Source organism: Mchenga conophoros, linkage group LG22 (assembly GCF_057382185.1).
Source record: "Mchenga conophoros isolate Kocher_MC1m ecotype Shallow Benthic linkage group LG22, M_conophoros_male_GT1.1, whole genome shotgun sequence".
In the NCBI taxonomy this organism is placed as follows: domain Eukaryota; kingdom Metazoa; phylum Chordata; class Actinopteri; order Cichliformes; family Cichlidae; genus Mchenga; species Mchenga conophoros.
The window spans coordinates 23,510,765-23,527,570 of NC_140546.1; the positions used below are offsets into that span (position 1 = coordinate 23,510,765).

General features: G+C 43.0%; 2 protein-coding genes and 1 long non-coding RNA gene across 8 annotated transcripts in view; 1 reads left to right on the forward strand and 2 right to left on the reverse strand.

Moving 5' to 3' along the window:
• Window positions 1–2,394: 2,394 nt before the first annotated feature.
• LOC146549519 (homeobox protein Hox-A2a) lies at window positions 2,395–6,209 on the reverse strand. The gene is made up of 2 exons (XM_085261877.1): window positions 4,070–6,209; window positions 2,395–3,448 (listed from the first exon to the last, which is right to left on the reverse strand). Exons 1-2 carry the CDS (start codon window positions 4,431–4,433, stop codon window positions 2,736–2,738), a joined length of 1,077 nt encoding a protein of 358 aa, XP_085118003.1. The 5' UTR covers window positions 4,434–6,209; the 3' UTR covers window positions 2,395–2,735.
• Window positions 6,210–6,216: 7 nt separating this feature from the next.
• On the forward strand, window positions 6,217–8,093 carry LOC146549520 (uncharacterized). Its single transcript, XR_014890359.1, has 2 exons — window positions 6,217–6,379; window positions 7,478–8,093. It is a non-coding gene; the product is annotated as an uncharacterized LOC146549520 (long non-coding RNA).
• Window positions 7,985–16,806, reverse strand: part of hoxa3a (homeobox A3a) — a 42,512-nt gene continuing 33,690 nt past the window's right edge. For 5 of the 6 annotated variants that reach the window (XM_085261870.1, XM_085261869.1, XM_085261874.1 and 2 more), the window contains 3 exons: window positions 16,697–16,757; window positions 12,251–12,833; window positions 7,985–9,751 (listed from right to left, as the gene is read on the reverse strand). In XM_085261870.1, coding sequence (XP_085117996.1) covers window positions 8,958–9,751; window positions 12,251–12,716 — 1,260 coding nt within the window. In that variant the 5' untranslated portion in view covers window positions 12,717–12,833; window positions 16,697–16,757 and the 3' untranslated portion in view covers window positions 7,985–8,957. Of the gene's footprint in view, window positions 9,752–12,250; window positions 12,834–14,732; window positions 15,367–16,696; window positions 16,758–16,806 lie in introns of those variants that run through there. The other variant, XM_085261875.1, reaches the window with a different exon arrangement.

A 16,806-nucleotide genomic window follows, 5' to 3' on the forward strand; every position in this document is an offset into this window, starting at 1 on the left:
TGAGAAGGGGTAGAGCTTGTGCGTGGGAGACTGGCGGCAGCGGCAGCAGATGCCCAACCTCTCACTGAGGAAGCAAAAGGAATGAAGCGGGAAGAAGGGAGGGAGGGAGCGAGTGAGAGAGGCTCACACGGAGGGATGAGCGCCCCCAAAGGTCGCATGTGGTCATGCACTCGAAATCTCCAAATGTTTTTAACCTCTGGAGAAAATATATGATCGTATTCTTGGAGATATTTCATCGCTATACATTCCAGGGAACACTTTACGCAGCGGTGGTTATGGATCAAAGACAGCTGGTGTTTTTGTCACTGTATCAATTATTTACAATTCTTTGCGCTGCTTTGACTCCACTACATGTCAGAGGGGACTACTAGAGCCCACTGTTTACGCCTCACTTTTAATTAAATAATACAACAGTGTGTAAAGGCGCCCCACGTGGACAAGCACATCATTCAGATGATGCTTACTCGTTGTTAATAATAAGGATCGTGCAATAATGTGAGATGTTATGCAGCAATACCACATAATTACTTTTTTGGAGGTGTTCATTCACTGAAGTTGTTCTAGTTAAAAAATTTGACTGTAGTCTGATATTGTGAATTTTAACACAAGTAAATGATGCGGATGCTTCTACCACTAGTATGGCAAATGAAATAGAAATGCATACCGGTAATCGCATAACGATGATACTTCAAAGTGTTTAAAAGATAAGAGGTGCAAACTTCCCACCAGTTGGAGGGAGGGGGGAGTAGGGTCAATACCCTCCACCCATCACTCCCCTCCCTTTCCTCCGTCTTCCCAGCTGCCTGTGAAAAAGTAGTGAGTGGGCGCAGTGGATCTTGCCTTGCCTGATTATGGAAACTTCGCCAGGCCTCGGAGCTTTCTTGGCTCTTTGTGTGTGCACGCATGTGCGCAGACAAGGCGCGCTCTCTTGGAATGATTTGGTTAAACTGGCCCTGTGGTTAGTCAGAGTGCAGGAGTGCAAGATCTGCCCCCGCTTTTACCCATACATCCCCTCCTCTCCTCCTCCTTAAACTCAAACACAGACCACTTGCTCAGTAAGACTAATGTCCAGCCAGTCAATGAGCTGCTTATGGCTTCCAGATTATTCGATAAACGTTGGAGCCTCTGAATGTCGCGCGTGTAGATGAGTTTCTGGATCGATCCGTGCAGGCAGGCTGCCTATGCGGCTTTCCCTTCTTTCCTTCTTTCTTTTTAAGCATGTTGCAGATAAACCTGTTTAAGTGGACTATAACTTTTTTTAGTTGAGCTCATAAGTGTTTCCCAAAGTGAAATCAGGTGCAATACAGCACAACAAGACACTTTATAAGCCCTTTAAAACAAGTGCAAAAGTGATTGTAAAATCCCCCCCAAAGTACAGATACTTTCTTAATAAAGTACGCCGTGATGGCCGACTCTGTTCAATGCAGCAAGCAGGCTCTTACTGGTAATTATTTATCTGATGAATCGCATTTAGTCCACGAGTAGTCTGTTTTGAGTTTAGTCTACTTTTAACACACGAGGGAAAGTGTGCGACTCATAACCTGAGCAGGCTGCTACCGCTGCTGCTGTCGCCGAGCCAGAGCCGTGTTTAAACAAGCTATAAAAATGAATTATTACCAAACGCATGCAGAGAATCAGCCCCTTTTAGCCCAGGAATTGGGGAGTCCCATATGAAAATGTAAGTGGGGTTTTATTTGTGCACATTACGCCACAATTGGTCTCCTTAATGTCCGTCTCATTCATGCCACGGAGTGATTTATGAGCTCCTGAAGGCAAACATGGCTCGCGTATTTGCCTGCAACATGCATACAATGTTAAGAGCTCTGTCATGCCTAGATTCGTGTTGCCATATTTGCTGCTTTTCCCCCCTCTCCCACTCTCTCTCTCTGCAAAATAGTTTGAAGGAGAAAATAAAAAAAATCCGTGTTGGTGCTTAATCAAACAGTGTAAAACCATCTTTTTATGTTTAAGTGTAAATGCGAATTATCCAAAAGATTTAAAGAAATGCTGCAATTTTTCAGTGTTTTTCTTTTCAGTTTGTGTACAATTATACATCATTTGACTTAATAAAAAGTGTAACCTCCAAAGTTTTAAGATTTCAGGAAACTGATTTAATTTTTTTATGGTTCGGCAAACTTTTCAAAGAAATTTTAGTCCTAGGGAAAAAAAATTACACCGTGTGTGCCTTCAACGACACTTCGAAGTCTAGCCTATTTATATTCATTGCCAACCTGTTGTTAAATTTGCATAACGTCTCTATCTCTCCATGTCCTACTTCTTAAAAATTATTTTTATTTTGTATATTTTTCTACATGAATAATTCAAGCAAAAAGAAAAAGAAAAAAAAGGAAAGTCTGGAAAATGGATAATAAATCACTCAAACACCAGAAAAAAGAAGATTGTAGCAAGTTAATTGTATTCTAACAAAAATATCCAAGACATTGGAAGCTATACAAAAATAAAAAGGACCAGGTTCCATAGGCCTAATATTGTATAATTATTCACAAACACTCATAATTTCCATTCCAAGAGAACAAGTTGTTATGGTAATTACAAGCCACGTTTAAGCTGCTTCAGTGATTTAATCTCATCCTTACCTTGTATTAATCGTCAAGTCAAATATCAACAGAATAAATGTGCCGAATATACAAATAACATCGGGGTTAATGTTGTTGTAGCCTGATATTTATTGTCCCGAAAGAAAGAAGGGAAAAGGGTTATTTGATTGATTCTAGTTAATAGTTCAGATGCTGCAAGTCGATTGTAGTTAGAGACTCCGAGAAAAAATAGAAACTGTCCGTAGAAATGTCCACGGGGCTGTCCAGAGACTCTGACAAGCTCGGCGAGGCTGCATCGGAGAGCTGCAGGCAGGAATCCGAGGAGAAAGGTTGAAAATCGTGTAAAGAAACATCCAGGGCCGGGGGACTGTCGCCATTGTCCGGGCCAGATGCCGAGCCGGGGCCCATTGTTGACATGCAGCCCGGAACAGTGGGTGACGGGTTGGGAAAATGTTTCAGATTTTTGTCATTGCTGTTCAGCGGCGCAGCAGCAAAGCTCATCGACTCTCCATTGTGGAGCTGCTGTGTGTTGTTTTGAAAGGAGCAGGTATCTCTTTCCAGTAGGGCCCCGCTCTGCTCGTACTGGGGGGCCTCGTCCTCTTCCTCGCTGTGAATGCCGTCCTCGGCGCTCAGCCCCTTGCCGTCCCCGTTGTGGTTCTCCTTGCTCTGGGTCTGCCGCTTGTGCTTCATGCGTCGGTTTTGGAACCAGACTTTAACCTGCCTCTCGGTCAGGTCCAGCAGGGCCGCTATTTCCACCCTCCTGGGCCGGCACAGATACTTGTTGAAGTGGAACTCCTTCTCCAGCTCCAGAAGCTGTGTGTTAGTGTACGCTGTTCTCAGCCGACGGGAGCCCCCTCCTCCCCCACCGCTCTCCACGATCTCAGGCGAGCCTAGAAAATAAGCGGCACAGTAGCATGGGATTAAAAACGCAGGACCCAGCAGTTACATAACCCTGCTGCTCATAAATCTAACGTTATGGCTATCACAGTCCACCAGAGAGTGGCTCACAGCACGCTGCAGCAAAATGGCCGCTGGAGCTATACTGAACCAAACTTATACAGCGTTCACCACCCCCCTAAAAAAAAATCGTCGCTCTGTAAAGATCTTCATCAGATTGTTTTATAGATAAAATAAGGCTCAGCGTGAGCGTGAACTAAACTCAGTGCACTTTAGAAGCAGTGAGGTCCAGGCTGGTGTGGGATACTAATGAATGCTCCAGCTGCCCTCCTCGGCAAAGGCACTCCATCACTCTTCATTACTGTCACACATCAAAACTCTGCCTCGGCTAGGGGAATAAATCATCTTACATCACCAAACTTTACCCAAACTTTTTTTCGCTTCCTTTTATTGCTTCACACACAATAACTGCAAAGCAACAACCATAAATCTGCCACAATGAACCGACTTAAAGCCTATTTGTTGTTTTGAGGAAGGGCCTTTGCAGGTCTTCAATTTAGCACCAGAGAGTGAAGATAGATCACAGCAGCTCTTTCTGCTTTGAAATAACCCACCTTTCGGAGAGAAGCACACGGGTCCGTTGGAGATGGTAGTAGCAGTGGAAGTCGGCAGGTGGTTCCTCTTGGAGGCTTTCTTCTCCCGCATCCATGGGTACTCCGGGGGTAAGGAGGCGGTAGGCAGCGGGCTACATCCGTCGGGGCTGTGTCTAGGCCGGCCATGCCGCGGATGGCTGCCCGGGTTGAGGCTGGGAATGGTCTGCTCAAAGGGAGGAGGAATCAGTGTCGGGCGTGAAAGCGTCGAGCTCTTGATTGATGAACTTTGAAATGAATCAGCGACAGGGGGGAAAGATGTCAGGCACTCAGCAAGCGACGGCTGACTATTGATAAAACCGCTCTCTCGCTCGAATTCGTAATTCATCTCCTCTCCCTGAGAGCCGAGGAAAGTTTGCACGCGTATTTCTTAAAAAATATTGCAGCTCAGTGATGACGAAAAATTAAAAAAATCATCAAAAAAAATCTCCTTGTGGTGTTTTTTTTTCTATTTCACTGATTACGGCCGTATGGGGACCGAGCTGCTATTAAACTATTGAATTCATGGAGACAAGGTTGAAATTGGACCGAATTGCCTGTCACATGATTACCTCTGCCCAATGACAATTTGGGGTTTAATCAAAAGAAGCCACTGTCTGCCTGATTGATCCAAAACTCTGGTGAAGAACGCCTCGCTCAGCTGGGGGGGACGACTGTTTATATTTACATCTTTGTCTGCTGAGTTTATCCTCCTCTCGCCCTGCAGTCCACTCCACTAAGCTACAAAATGTGTTTTTTAAGAATGGCTGACGCGCTCACTATTACAGGGAAAGAGCACAGCCTGGGTGCGCGGATTCGTGCACTCCTCTTTCTCGTCTTTCTCGTATTGTTTGAGGATGTCAGTGGAGAACGCCCCCACCACACACCGCACACACACACACACACACACACACACACACACACACACACACACACACACACACACACACACACACACACACACACACACACACACACACACTTCACGCCAGTAGCCCAGCTATTCATACAATCAAGAGTCAGCCTTCAGAGGTGGAAAAAAAAATGAAACGCTCAAAACTGATTTTGAGATTTCTCGACAGAAACAAACCACAACAATGAAGTCTGTTCACTGTGATGTGAGTTTGGACACCAGGATGAATGTGATTCTTTAAAGGTTTCATAATAATGACATATGCAGTGCATCCGCTGGCATGTGCTGCAATAAAAAGGCCCATCCATAAAGTTAATACTGACAGATGGCACGTTCAGACCATTTCACCAACCCATAACAGTGGTTGAACATTTACAGCTATTGTGCAGAAATTTGCGCAGGGACACACAGGCATGTGTTATGCATATGCGCTCGCAAACAGTGTTATTTTTGTTATTATTATGATTATTATTATTACTATTATAGGCTTTTTATGCTGACTTGACAGATATGATATTAAGGCACATGGCAGTTTCGTTTATTCCACAAAAAGGTATTATAACGAGGTCATGCACGCCCGTGTACGTGCAGCTACTAACAAATATTATAGTAAACCCACAGGAGCTTTTTCTTTTATTATCATTGTTGGTGTTGGTCACAATTTTCGATAACTAAAATCTACCATAATTACTGCCTTTGCACATCTTTGAAACGGTTCCTTTTTCATATTAAGCAGGAAGCCACTCCACAGGCTAAGCCTGGATTTACTGGAAGGGCACTGGTTACAGTGCTGAGAAAGCCTCTCATTGTATTCCCATTATCATTTCTACCTGAAATTGCAATGAAGCAAACACAGTTACAATCGACCACTTACAACGAATCCATTTGCAGCGTTATTATGCGGATGGAAATGTTATTGAATTGCCCTTCCCCGCCGTGTTTGGTTTCATGCCTCTTCCAGAATAATCTGTGAAAACCATGTTTGAGATATTTTTTTCGTTAGGCAGCACATACCATATTTTCATTTTTAAAAAAGTGGCTCGGTATGTAGGAGATGGAAGAAGAGAAGTGGTAGGCTTCTCTCAGTTTGTTGCTTATATACCAAACAAAGAGTCCTGGAAGCCTGCGCGCGATCAATCTTACTCGCCAAAAGGTCTGACAGCTCGGTGCCCTCACAACACATTTAAGGCTTCTAACTCTCTGCCGGATCAAATGCAGGCAGGAAGCCGGTGAGAAACACTGGCCCCTCAGATTAGAACCAGTTTCTGTTCACAGACATAGTCTAGCTGTCGCTGGAGGGATATTTTTAAAGATAAATACGAATCCAGCTACACGAGATGCCACCATTTCCTTTTTTATGAGGAGGCGGTAACGCGCCAGCGGTGAGTAGGGCGAAGCAGCGTGTTCACCTGGCTTTTATCTTTGAATTCTCAATGCGTTTTAAACTACATTCACTTTTCGTTTAAGTAGCATCTGAGAAAGCGGGGTGACGGACGGAGTTGCTAGGAGCACAGGCTTTGTGTGAAAGAAAAGGAGTGGGTGGCTGCATTTTAGTGGACCCCAGCCTGTCCTACACACTTATCTTTATAGCAGGACTGATTTAGAACCACTTTCCCACGGATGTAAGATGCCCAAGTCTTCTCTTTCACTTAAAACTATATCAGCGTGCTACCTATGGGTTAAATCTTTGCCTTGTTGTTAAAGCGCGTGCACGCGTGTGCGTGGATGTCTCTGTGTGTGTGGCTGTGTTGGATGCAGAAATACTCAATCCATCAGCTTTTTTTTTTTTTTGCAGTGACACACCATGGTTCAATTGTTCTAGTTTTGCCTGCTAGCCATATGTCAGGGCCAGTAATGTTCATGCCCACTTAAATCAATCAGTTTGGCCTGAAATTATAATAATAATAATTATTATTATTATTATTATTTAGTGCAAAATTAAAGAGAGCAAATAATGTAGCAAGTGTAGAAAAAAGTAGGCTTGTAAACATTGGTTTCGAAATAAAAGGAGCATGTTAAACATAATGATGTATACACTGTCCACATTTAGTTAATTGCACACCCAAAGTGTAGTCTTTTAGCTCCAGCTGTGTCTCTGTTGTATACTGGAAATTTATAAATACTGAAAATGCCTGCAAAAATTCTAGGACAGATATTAAAATGATAATACTAACAATAATTCTTGTAGCACCTTTTTAATTTTATAAAAGTAAAAAAAAGAATATAATGTCCTGTCTTTGAAGAAAAAAACCTTTTAAATTGATAATTCCTTTTGTTGTAGCCATCTTCACAACGGAGCTGCTTCGTACCGAGCTGGCTTTACCACTCTGGCATCTGCAAATCTGTAGAATAATGAGACCAATAAGCCGCGTTATGATTCTAGTTCAGACTATATCCTCTCTGACCGCATTTGACTGACTGAAAATATCAGCGGATTATTTTTTAAACGATTTCTCATTTAGCTTGTTGTCTTCTTGCAGATTCTCCAGAAGGGCCCCGGTGACATTTTTATTATTATGGATGTGCCCACGCAGATGAGAGGAGGGGAGAGGGCCACCCTGGAGTTTTCTTCACCTCGAATCAAGTGAAGGGGAGGAAAATAAAATAAAATAAAATAAAACAAAAAAGAATGCATCGTTTATTACGCATTTTTACTATATCTGCCAATATTTGCCTGCATGTTATTGGATAATATTTATGGCCAATATTCCACGTTATGTTGTATGAAAAAATAGAAATATATTGCCACTTTATATGTGTGATAGGCTACTCTATGATTTATTATTGTTAAAACATTTTTGTTTCTTTTCTTTTACGTCTATTTGCCTGACTATATATTTGGAAACTGATTCGATTTTTTTTCACCTCCATTTTATTGCAGAGAAACCTAAAGATGTGTATTTATACTTTTTAGTCCACTTCGTGATTTGTGATCGTGTGCAATGCTTCTGCCAAGTCTAAATTAAAATCGAAGGCTATGCTTTCGGTATATTTCAATTCTTTTATTTATTTGTTCTAACTGGAGCAGCATGGAATGTATGACATCGAAAAAAAAGTTTGTTTCTTATTACTTCAATAAAGAAACAGCTAACGTAATATGTCCTTCTTTTCCACCCTTATTGCATGACTGATTGACTTTTACATTCGCTGAGAAAAATAAAACACCTCCTTCGATGAAGAAAAAAATGGAAACATAGCCTCTAACAGGAACATGGGTTTTCTGCTGCTGAGGAGCTAATACAGACTAACATGTATGGGCTGAAAAAGGGCCGAGACGCAAATTTTCCACCAACCTTCTACCCACACAAAGATGGAGGGGGTGTCAAATAATACTAAAGGACTCTTTCATCTTTCACACCAAACAAAATAAATAACATTAGAAAGTCCAAAAAATGGAACAAAACACAAGCAAGGGGGAGGGGTTGCCTGTAAGCTTATGACCCTTGCTTTTGAAAACGTATTTTCCCTCTTAATTCCAACTCGTGGCTCTTGAAGGACGCTTACACATAAGTGCAACAAAATGCAAAATGCAACAAAAAAAAAAGAGAGAGAGAGAGAGAGAAACATAATTCTTCAATTGCGGATAAATAAGAGGACGGACAAATTCACATTGAAAATTGATAACATGTGTTCATAATACCCTGTTTGAGTTTTTGATTAGAAAACATTTAAAAAAGATTAAATAAGTCTATGCATATACTGCGCCCCCCTCCCTCCCCTCCCGCGTACAGCCCAGATAAAGGTCTCTGTGAGACAATGACACGAGCAAATTCAAGCAAGTCGTGATTATTTTTCCTACGCTACTTCACACACCAAAAAAATTAAAAAGGGGAAAAAACTATAGGGAACATAAACAAAAGTAGAGAGATTGTGGGAGCCGTGAGGAGGCGCATAAACAAAGCAGTAATATGTCTGGAGGTGGATAAGACAATGGGCGGAGTGATCCAGGCAGCGCCACTGCTACAGATGCGTCAGTTTGGGCGCTTCCTGGATTCTTCCCTGAGAGTAGTGCGGCGTTAGGTCTGTGTACGTCGGTGTTGGATCACACACTCCGTGATGCTGACTGTGACCCATTGTGATTGCTCCATTATACTCCATGTTTGCGGACGGTGGGTGCGTAAGGTGGGCCAGACCGAAAACAGAGGCCCCAGAACTGGGCATTGAGTCGATGTAACCTCCGCCGACATAAACAGGGCTGCCTTGCATGTGAGTCCCGTAACTGCCATTGCCTTGGAGGGGATGCGCGTCATACTCGGGCGTGGCAGAGTCGTTCCCGGGATACCTCTTCTGGGAGGGCGGGCAGTTGTTGAGGGAGTTGTTTAAAGGAGGGGGGTATGACGTAGGCATACCATATGCGTTTTGATGAGGTTTACTGTAAGAATTCGGCGACTGGGATTCATATGGAACACTGTTTACGAGAGAATGCATAGAGTTGAGGTATCCGCCTCCCACACCGCCAGCACCAGAAGCTGGGCCCACGGGACTGCGCGGGGACTGTCCACCGGGAGAAGGCATCATTCCGACGCCTTTCTGATCCTTCTTGTATTTCATCCTGCGGTTCTGGAACCAGATTTTGATCTGTCTCTCTGTGAGGTTGAGCAGGTTCGCCATCTCTACCCTCCGGGGTCTGCAGAGGTACCGGTTAAAGTGGAACTCCTTCTCCAATTCCACAAGCTGAGCGCTAGTGTAAGCTGTCCGGGCCCTCTTTGATGCTGCTGACCCCGGGGGGCTTTTGTCTCCGGGGCAACTCTCCACTGTCAGGATGAAGGAGAGGATGTCAGTCAGTAATTCGTTATACAGAGAGAGGTACAGAGGCAAAGACAGGAGAGTGAAGGCGACATCATGTGACAACACATAGCTGTTAGCAAACTCTGCGATCAGGAGGGGGCGGTGGTGTTGACTGGGGAGTTTACTAAATAAGTTTGCCCACTTAAATATGTATCATAATGATCGCTAACACTAATAACGTGCGTATGTGCGTATGTTCCAAACATCTCAATATTTCTAATAAACCCATTCCCCTATGGCAAATCACAGGAGTTATCATCAAGGCTCCATGAGCTAGCTAGTTACATGCACAGCTTCACAGACTTCCAAAAATAAAAGTGCAACTGGACAATAATGGCTCAGTATCTGATATGGAATCAGGTAACCTCAGGTTTACTACTAAAATATCTTGACCCTAATTTCCCCCCACAGTTGCAGGGTAGCTCACACATAATGCAAACACAAGCATTATGTATTCCTCAGGGTGTATATAAAACAGTTCGCCTTGCCCTCACTGATAAGCTTAAGAGGCTGGATCTTGGCTGCAGAATTGCAAGGTGCTAGTCTACTTACTGTTATGGCAGGCGGCCAACATTTAATAACTATCACTGCCTTTCGCCCAAATCTAAAGTAATAGCAATGCAGGATGACATAATCTGGTCCATTGTGTTATGTTATGGATGAGAAATAAGTGATCACGTGGATTTGACGTAATGCCTTAGAATCACACGATTATTACCGGATCGGTTTAGTTTTACTTTTTTGACGACTTGATTGTCAAAAGGCCACTTAGTTTAGGTCATGCAAGATCCTAACTGTAACGTATGTGTCAAGCACTATGCATCTTTCCTACGTGAGTAACAGGTGCGTATAAATAATTTTCATGATAAATACTGGGCGTTCTTCGAACTCATTAACGCACCCTACCAAACACAATTCAGGCTGAAACCAGTCTGCTTTGCATTTTAACTAAAAAATAAAAAAAAACAGAGCCCTGATCCACCCGATCCGGCCTGAGTTGTCCAGTGAACAAAGAAGTTTCTGGAATTAGTATATGCGTAAAATGTAAAGGACTTTCCAAAGTTGTTCATAAAGCCTGGGCTTTTATATGTTGTATACGTCATGAAGACTTCTTAACAGCGTAACAAAGTTATGAACATTACGCATTAACTGAAGACTGCTGCTTAATTTATTAAGAAAATCCTCCAGCTCGCAAAAGGTCTTTGAAAGCAATTCTGAAATTAACTCTTCGTTATGGAAGTAAAAATAAGACTCTTCAAACCACTACAGTGTCTTCATCTTGACAATGAGATCTCAATAATAAGATTTGCCGTTCTTATAAACCTTGAACGTGCATCAAGGGTTTCCATAAATCGGCTATGTGATGCTGAAAACAAATTAAAAAAAACCTTTGGTGCACTTGAAATAACTAAACTTAATGAAAAGCGCCACACTGCCTTGCAGTTCAGCGATTGCACTTGGTAAGATCCTGGAATGTCATTAGATTATTACCCATTTATTTTTACAGAAAGGAAGAAGAGTTGACTACCCAGAGCTAAACTCAGAACCCCTGACCCCGAATTTCCCTGGCGCCAAAACAGCAGGTTCTACCTTGCGTGCATGAACGTGCGTAAAGGGTTGGGACTTGATAAAAAACACACAAAAAAAACACCTCTCCTGATACTCATGAGCCACGCGCCTTTGCTTCTATTAGTGCACTATAACCTGCACACCGAAATTAAAGCATATAGCCACTGAATTTACAAAATAAGAAGTTCGTGGGAAGATGTGCATTTCGAAATGTTTAGCTTTCCTCTAAGTAAATACGGACCATCTCCCACACATGCACACTGACCCACAGAGTTTTTCGCTAATCAAAACAGCAGGACAAACTGAAACAACTGTTGTGTGTATTTGTTGTCTGTCCAGGACCATTATGAGATCAGAGGAGAGGTGTGTTTACAGTAGGGACAGGTCAGCTGCAGGGCAAAAGAGACAACAAATGGTGATATCTACTGTTAATGTGGCATACAGTTTTTCCGCAGTCTAAAACGTCATATTGCGCAAATAATTTGTAACAATCCTTACAGATTTTGACCAGGATGCAGTGTAGCCAGTCTGTCAGTTTACACTGCACTTCACTACAACTGCAGTGTAGAATAAATAAATGTAATAGTAAAGGGTATGTGTGGGATTATGGTAATTATACATTACAGCAATAGCAATGTAATTCAATGACACACTGATTATTAATGATTTAAAACATTTAACAACTTCCTGTCCCCGATGCAGAAAACACACCATTGTGACCTTCCCAGGGGAAGTATTGTTCTGTTGTGGGCCCACCCCCCTTTCCTCGTAAGCCCTTACCTGCTCACCCCCTTGTGCATTGCATCCTCTCTAAACCAAACTTGAGCAACTTTCTGGTTGCAGACCAACAAAGAGTGTGGATATTAGAGGAGCAGTCATGTTAATGCAGTGAGTACCTGAACTGGAGCTACTGGTGGGTTTCTGCTTGGTGTTCTGACGGGATTCCTTCATCCAGGGGAAGATCTGCTTGCTGCGAGCGGTAGAGGTCGGGGAGTCGTTCTTGGCACTGACTGGTTGGTTGGATCCGTTGCTTGTGTTTTGGCTGATAGCACCGGGGGACTGTGAGGGAGGGGGTGGGCCTGATACCGGCACCTGCGGTTGATTGCTTTCGGGATGAACCTTGGACTGCGCCGCCTGAATGGCTGTGGTCCTGTCGCAGCTCTCCGCCATCTCCCCGGGCTTTTGCAAAGCCACGGAGCCGTCAGGAGACTGCAGGGAGCAGGCAGGTCGATGGTACTCACTTTCCACATGAGAGGCCCGGGGATATTGGACCTGATTGGCATCATAACTGAAGCCATTTGCGCTTTGATATGGGTAGCCACTGTAAATTGCGGAGCTGTCGTAGTAGGTTGCCTTTTGCATCTCGCCGTTTCCCAATATTTATTTCAGAAACTGACAGGGTCTTGACACCCTTGTAGAATAACATTGGCACCCCGTGGTCACGTGACGCCTCTCCGCCAATGGCCTCCTTGGGTGAACCTAGGGTTACAAGAAGCACTGTGAGGAGAAGAAATGGTGGCGATCCATCTTACTTTTCAATGCAGCCCTGACACAGGAGACTATGGAGGCAAGATAGGGCCAACAATTCTGTGGACTATTACCGTTTACCTTATGGCTTACACGGGGCACAGAGGCACGCACTAACCTTGTATTACCATCTGTGGCGAACATAAAACCATTTTAAAAGCATTTCAGACTGTCAAATCATTTAGAAACGCGAAAAGACGACGGGTGGCGTTTTAAAATATTTGATTCTAACTAACAGTGAAGCAGAATATAGTTAGAGTAGGCCTTATGGAGAAATGCGCTGTGGAAATAGCTTGTTAGAGGGTTACCACACAGGAAAATAATATTTCTTTTACACTGGTATTCTACCAACAGGGCTGTCAACGGTGTATCTAATTTCCTGTATAGCGAGTGAAAAACATACCGTCGGATCCACAAACCTTCAACCTTTTATTTTTTACTTTTAGAAAAAATTCATAATTTTTAAGAGAATAAAATATCCCTGAGCTTGCCACATAGTCTGTCTCTTTTTTTTTATCCCCCCCCCCCCCCTTTTTTTTTTTTTTTTTCTACGTTTCCTCATAATAGTAGAAAAACTGTAAAGGCCCAGAGGAAACCTGAAAAACCGGCCGGCGTCCGTGCATCTCCATGCCCATGGTTTGAACTTTGTTCCATAGTAGGCCCATAATAATGGCTGCTGTCGCTGTCTGAGCGGCGGCCGGTCGCGGTGATATATGAGGGCGGGGGGGTCAGTGAGCCGGGACTGCCCGCTCGGAATGAGCGGCCCGGTGAGCAGCCAAGCCCTAACAAAGCAAGTATTAAGCAGACAGAAACCCGGGGATGGTACAGCTAGAGGCTGTTGCTGGAGCACCATAATTCATGTAGGTAACCTCGGGGAGAGACTATAAACTATGATAGACAAACATCACTGCTCTTTTGGGGGAAATCTTTTTATAATGGGACATTAATGGGACATTAACAATGAGACAGTGGATTGAACAGCTATTATTATTATTATTATTATTATTATTATTATTATTATTATTATTATAATAAAGCTAATGATTTTCAGTAGAAATAAAATATTCCCATTCATTTTCGCATTTGCTGTCTACTCTGTAGATTCTATAGATTTAGCCATTATACATCGTTTGAATAAAGCAAATAAATACATTAAATTATATATATATATATATATATATATATATATATATATATATATATATATATATATATATATATATATATATATATATATATATATATATTGCATTTAACACAGTTGAGATTTTAACTGATGAGTCGGGTTGTTTTATGTCTGATAGCAAAAGTTACCCGGGCAATAAAAATGATTTAAAAACAGGGTTTAAAACAAAAAGGAAGCCCTCTTGCATGTTTCATAATCCATAGCCCCGAAGCAGACACATAACTATGCGATGCATCATCATAAAATGAGCACACGGAAAATGTAAATGTCGAGCAATTCTGGCCTGTGCCGTTCTGCATACAATAACAAAAAGCAAATCAGTTTCAAAATGCCCTCAGCGCTGTTAAACCGCAGACTGAAAGGACGTGTCTTCACCGTGTCTGCACTCGTGATGACCGGGAAAATATATCACGAAGCTCTGTGGTGTGTATCTCCAGGCGAACCATTGCGATAGTCATAAACGGCAGAGAAAAGAGAGACAAAAGACAGACTTGAGCTCTCTGCGCAGCCCCTCCGCTCCACGCTGGAGAAATCCGGCCGCCTGACTGTGTGTGTGTGTGTGAACTCTTCCTGAACCGAGATCTAAGTCATACGGTGATAAATCACCGCGCGACATACAAACTCAGCCATTTACAACCGAGGGAGCCTATTCCTGGCCTGCTTACCTTATCCTCTTACGACGAATGCAGAGCACCAAGCAATATTTTCTCATTCAGCGACGAAATCGATCAAAGCAGTAATCCAGAGAAAAGTTTAAAGACAGGGCTGACTGGGTGAAGCAGCGGTAGCAGACTGCGCCCTGCCATACACCGAGCATTAGCAGCCACAACAACAAAAAAAAAAAAAAAAAAAAAAGGAAGAGCCAAGAGAAGCCCCCTTTTTTTCCTCTTTTCCTTTTTTCCTACTCGACGTGGACGGGTAAACCGAGATTACGAAAGCAGGCGTGAGCTGTCGGGTCAACGAGATAAGACTTATCTGGCCCCAAGATTGAATGTATCGTCCTGCTATAGAGCTATGACCAGGGCTTCATAGCAATATTAAAGTCGGCCAAGGCTATGCTGGTGTATGTGATCCTTCACTAGTACCATGCAGTCACCAGTGAACTGCCCCGAACCAGAGCGTCACCATAGACAAGAAAAATTATGCAAATGAAGTAGCGCCTTGGAAAGCCTGTTCAAATCAAGTGGTTGCCTCTCCTCCTCCCCCAACCAAATGAGGTAGTGCGTCTAGAAGAAAAAATATATACATATATATATATTTATATCTCTACAAAAATAGCACAGTCCTTCCCTAAAGTGTTTTAAATCTTTTCTGTTATTATGTACTCCGTGGCCTGCAGTGGAATTATGAACCCAGTGAATGAGATGGGGGGAGAGAGAGAGAGAGAGCTGGAATACAAAGGAATAATCAGGCCCCGACCATGCTGCATTTCCATTTCCATGGGACATAAAGGGCTTCTATCCACGGCTTAATCATTAACCCGCATTTCTGCACATTTTGGCGAAAAAAAAGGAGACAACAGTGCGTTTTCATTTTCTGCGCCAGGTACGCCCTTTATGGCTTTTTAACACGAGAATAAAATAAATACCGAAATACACCGAAATACTGCGCACACGCCGAGACGCTCTCACACACGCACACACAAATATCTGTACATATAGTTGTGCTTTCAAATAGCTGAGATTTATGAAAGCATGGCTGATCAAAGCTGTATTCGATTTATATCAACCCCCTCCAGTAGCATGGTGTGAAAATGGGCACAAGTTTCATCACCAAAAGGCAAAGTGGAGGACATGCAGCGAGGACCAGGGGAGAAGAGAGCGGCAGCAGGGGGAATCCCTCAGCATATTAATGCTGTCTTTTGCAGCCAAAAAGAAAGCCTGAGAAAAGTAGATTTATGTCCTCTCAGCTTCCCCGGGCTGTAAACACGTCCAGAGCTGCAGCTTCTCTGCTGGTTTCAGGCTCTGGGACAAAATTCAGTGACACAATTAGAAACTGTAGAACACACGGACGGCGTGGGAGGTTGAGTGGGACCCAAAAATTCACATGTGAGGGTTTTTTAAGCTAACTGCGCTTTTTTTGCCCCCCCAACCAAAAGTAGCCAGTCTGTATAATTATTTACTTCTTTGTGTTGTGCTAAAATGCTGATTCGACTTTCTCTTTAATGTGGCCCTGAGGAGAGGGTTAAAAGTCAGCGGGGCTCGTATACTGCCGGACATAATAAGGCGCAAAATGTGGGAAGGAAAAAGAAAAGAGGAAAAAGAAAGAAAGGAATTTTGATAAAAGAAAAAAATATTTTCAAAAACTTCAGTTCTGTAAACTGTGGCAGCTAGAAGCAGATGGCTTTCACAGAAAGTGGTTTTTGAAATGAGTAAGGCACCGCTCCAAGAGCTGCGATTCCTCTCGTCACTTTTATAGTGACAAATTGCACCACAAAGACAAGTGGAAGAGAAGGAATTATTGCTCTCGGGCTGGTCATATTGCTGCTACAAGGAAATGTACAAGCCATAGGCTGCTTCTCTATCCCTGCGAGTGCTTCGGTGGGCGTGTGTGGTGCTTATTAGAAATTGAATAAGGATATCACCATCAAGCATTCATAACACAAATCAATAAAGATATATGGACTTACCGAAGGCAGTTCAAGGTGTCTGGGAGACCGTGCGTTGGCCAGAATTTACTAAGCTGGAATTCTGCAACGAGGAGTAGAACAAATATTAACATTTTCTCGGAGAATGATCC